A 4,131-nucleotide genomic window follows, 5' to 3' on the forward strand; every position below is an offset into this window, starting at 1 on the left:
TCTAATTGGAACTGGTGATCTGTGTTACAGATGGACCTGATGGTATGGAAATAATGGGTCCATCTGAAATAGAAGTAGGACAGAAGTTTACATTGACCTGCTCTGCTGACTCCATACCGACTTCTAGTTACACCTGGGTGCTTAACGGGACAGAGATACCTGGACATTCACCTGAGTTCACTAAAGAGAAGAGTGAATACTCTGACAGTGGGGATTACACCTGTACAGCAACAAATGAKGTCACTGGAAAYAAAACATCTGWGGTCCATAAACTGTCAGTAAAAGGTAAAGTTAKCWGAWGCTTTWAAGACAATATGAGATAGTTATTAAAACCCTTGATGCAAGATGATTGACTAATATATTATTTTAGCAATTCAAACTTGTTTTGAAATAATTCCTTTAGTTGTCTTTGTGTTGTAATTGTTACCCATTTGTACTGTATTGTGCTGTTACGTCCGTCGTTGAATGAATGAGACCAAAGMGCAGAAAGTGTTCATGATAATTTAATACTGRAACACCGACAAAACAACAAAATATAAACAAACGTAAAGTTCTGCAGGGCTAKACMGCAAYTGTGCAAAAACAAGATCCCACAAACTAGGGTGGAAAACAGGYTGMCTAACTAARYATGATTCCCAATCAGAGACAACGATAGACAGCTGCCTCTGATTGGGAACCATACCCRGCCAACAAAGAAATAGAAAACTAGAATSCCCACCCAAATCACAMMCTGACCTAGCCAAAATAGAGARATAAAAAGGCTCTCTAAGGTCAGGGTGTGACATGTGCAGTACTTCCTGTTCACTGTGTAGCCTTTCATCTCCTCATGGTTTTGTCTCTGGTCTCTGCAGCAGAGGGCTCATTATCACCAGTTCTGCCTGCTGGTGCCATCATTAGGATTGTGATTAGAGTATTGCTGGTTGTGGGAGGGGCAGTTGGTGTTGCAGTGTTATTCATCAGGAAAAATGGGTGAGTAAAAAAAACTTTGCAGTCAAACAAGGGTATTTTCTATCACTGTAGTTTGTAGAAAATGTTGGCTCACTTTCCACATTGATTAAAACTGGTCAACAAGAGAGCCTGGTTGTATTTCACAAGCACTGTAAACTGTCAAAAGCAATTTAATATTATCTTCTTATAACTTTCTAAACAGCAACCTTTCCATGTTTATTTCTTGTTGTWTACAGAACCAATGCTGAGCCAATGCATCGAGGAGGTAAGCATACTCTATCATACAGGTTGTTATCACATCTAATTAATAATGGTTTTTAAATGTTTGTTTACTCCACATTTATGTTTAGTGAATTAGCAGATACTCTTATCCATAGCARCTTACAGTTTCCACAAAATTATGATACGGATTCAGACAAATGACATGATATAGTACAACACCACTATGACATTGCTTAATAATGTAACAATGCTTATGCAGACAAATGCAGACAAGATATCAGGATCTATACAACCCCTCTATTTGTGTATCTCTTACAGGTTCTCAACAACCTGTATATGAGAACCCTTCATCTGTATGTGAAAACCCACAACAAAATCAATCTCCACCTCTACCCCTGACAGTGAGTAAGACCTGGTTACCTGGGATGTGCATATCTGTATTATATTACAGTCTTACTGTAATAAATATGACTTTGCTTAATAAGAAATTCAGCATGCAAAGACTGTTTGTCTATGATAGTGTTTTCCAGGAAGTTTCCATTTTTGACTCAATGACAGCCATTTACATTATTCATTAACATATGATCGTTGTAAAAGTTTGTTCAGGAATTTGAGGTTTCATATTTTGTCATGGCAACTGTTGGTGTGGCTGTTCCTTCTATGTAATGCCTTTCTTAATGTAAGCTTTATCCCAAATTAGGAAAGGCAGGACTTCAAGAGTATGTATGATACTAGGATAATGGTAAGTTTGTGTTAGACCACATGGCACCACGTGACTGTAATACTGTAAAAACAACTGATTTATGTGTTATATGTTAAATGGTATTAATGCCGTATTATAGCTGATAAATGGAAGTTAATGTTCCTTTCTTTTCTCCCTCACTTTCAATCTAACAGTGAGAGAAGTCAATGGAAAAGACCTCCATTCAAACACCATTGACAGCTTTGCACACTCTTGGCATTCTCTCAACCAGCTTCACCTGGAATGCTTTTCCAACAGTCTTGAAGGAGTTCCCACATATGCTGAGCACTTGATGGCTGCTTTTCCTTCTCTCTGCGGCCCAACTCATCTCAAACCATCTCAATTGGGTTGAGGCCAGGTGATTGTGGAGTCCAGCTCATTTGATGCAGTACTCCATCACTCTCCTTCTTGGTCAAATAGCCCTTACACAGCCTGGATGTGTGATGGGTCATTGTCCTTTTGAAAAACAAATTATAGTCCCACTAAGCGGCAGGTAGCCTAGTGGTTGCTCGATCTAATCCCCGAGCTGACAAGGTAAAAATCTGTCGTTCTGTGCCTGAACAAGGCAGTTATCGCACAGGCCTTCATTGTAAATAAGATTTYTTTCTTAACTGACTTGCCTAGTTAAATWAAAAAAAATACAGAAAAAAATAAGCGCAAACCAGATGGGATGTGRTATCGCTGCAGAMTGCTGTGGTAGCCATGGTGGTTAAGTGTGCCTTGAATTCTAAATAAATCACTGACAGTGTCACCAGCAAAGCCCCATCACACCTCCTCCTCCATGCTTCAAGGTAGGAACCACAAATGCTGAAATCATCTGTTCACCTACTCTGTGTCTCACAAAGACAAGGCGGTTGGAACCTAAAATCTCACATTTGGACGCATCAGACCAAAGGACAGATTTCCAAAAACCATCAAATTACAGATTTTTACCTTGTTAGCTCGGGGATTCAATCGAGCAACCCTTCGGTTAATAGCCCAACGCACAGTCACAAAAACCATCAAGCGCCATAAAGAAACTGGCTCTCATGAGGAACGCCACAGGAAAGGAAGACCCAGAGTTACCTCTGCTGCAGAGGATAAGTTCATTAGAGTTAGCAGCCTCAGATTGCAGCCCAAATAAATGCTTCACAGAGTTCAAGTAACAGACACATCTCAACATCAACTGTTCAGAGGACTCTGCATGAATCAGGCCTTCATGGTTGAATTTCTATAAAGAAATCACTACTAAAGGACACCAATAGGAAGAAGACTTGCTTGAGTCCAAATTTGAGATTTTTCATTCCAACCTCAGTGTCTTGTGAGACGCAGAGTAGGTGAACGGATGAGCTCCGCATGTGTGGTTCCCACTGTGAAGCATGGAGGAGGAGGTGTGATGGTGTGGGGGTGCTTTGCTGGCACACTTAACCAGCATGGCTACCACAGCATTCTGCAGCGATACGCCATCCCATCTGGTTTGCGCTTAGTGGGACTATCATTTGAACAGGACAATGACCCAAAACACACCTCCAGGCTGTGTAAGGGCTATTTGACCAAGAAGGAGAGTGACGGTGCTGGMCTCCACAGTCACCCGACCTCAACCCAATTGAGATGGTTTGGAATGAGTTGGACAGCAGAGTGAAGGAAAAGCAGCCAACAAGTGCTCAGCATATGTGGGAACTCATTCAAGACTGTTGGAAAAGCATTCCTCATGAAGCTGGTTGAGAGAATGCAATGCTGTCATCAAGGCAAAGGGTGGCTACTTTGAAGAAATATAAAATATATATATTTTGATTTGTTTAACACTTTTTTTGCTTACTGCATGATTCCATATGTGTTATTTTATAGTTTTGATGTCTTCACTGTTATTATACAATGTAGAAAATAATACAAATAAAGAAAACCCTTGAATGAGTAGGTGTGTCCAAACTTTTGACTGGTACTGTATGTACATACTGTATGTACAGTGGGGAGAAGAAATATTTGATACACTGCCGATTTTGCAGGTTTTCCTACTTACAAAGCATGTAAGCATGTCTGTAATTTTTATCATAGGTACACTTCAACTGTGAGAGACGGAATCTAAAACAAAAATCCAGAAAATCACATTGTATGATTTTTAAGTAATTAATTTGCATTTTATTGCGTGACATAAGTATTTGATCACCTACCAACCAATAAGAATTGCGGCTCTCACAGACCTGTTAGTTTTTCTTTAAGAAGCCCTCCTGTTCTCCACT

The 4,131-nt window shown here is 39.9% G+C and overlaps 1 protein-coding gene across 2 annotated transcripts; it reads left to right on the forward strand.

Annotated features, from left to right (window-relative positions):
* Positions 1 to 22: 22 nt before the first annotated feature.
* LOC112080470 (cell adhesion molecule CEACAM20-like) lies at positions 23 to 3,806 on the forward strand. Of its 2 annotated transcripts, none has more exons than XM_070442601.1 (6): positions 23 to 285; positions 852 to 969; positions 1,185 to 1,213; positions 1,489 to 1,575; positions 1,871 to 1,912; positions 2,068 to 3,806. In XM_070442601.1, exons 1-5 carry the CDS (start codon positions 45 to 47, stop codon positions 1,897 to 1,899), a joined length of 504 nt encoding a protein of 167 aa, XP_070298702.1. In that variant the 5' UTR covers positions 23 to 44; the 3' UTR covers positions 1,900 to 1,912; positions 2,068 to 3,806. The 2 variants fall into 2 exon arrangements, with proteins under 2 accessions (XP_070298702.1, XP_024002022.1); XM_024146254.2 differs by having other exon boundaries at positions 1,489 to 1,571.
* Positions 3,807 to 4,131: the final 325 nt, after the last annotated feature.

The sequence above is a fragment of the Salvelinus sp. IW2-2015 genome, unplaced genomic scaffold, assembly GCF_002910315.2.
Source record: "Salvelinus sp. IW2-2015 unplaced genomic scaffold, ASM291031v2 Un_scaffold16327, whole genome shotgun sequence".
Lineage (NCBI taxonomy): Eukaryota > Metazoa > Chordata > Actinopteri > Salmoniformes > Salmonidae > Salvelinus > Salvelinus sp. IW2-2015.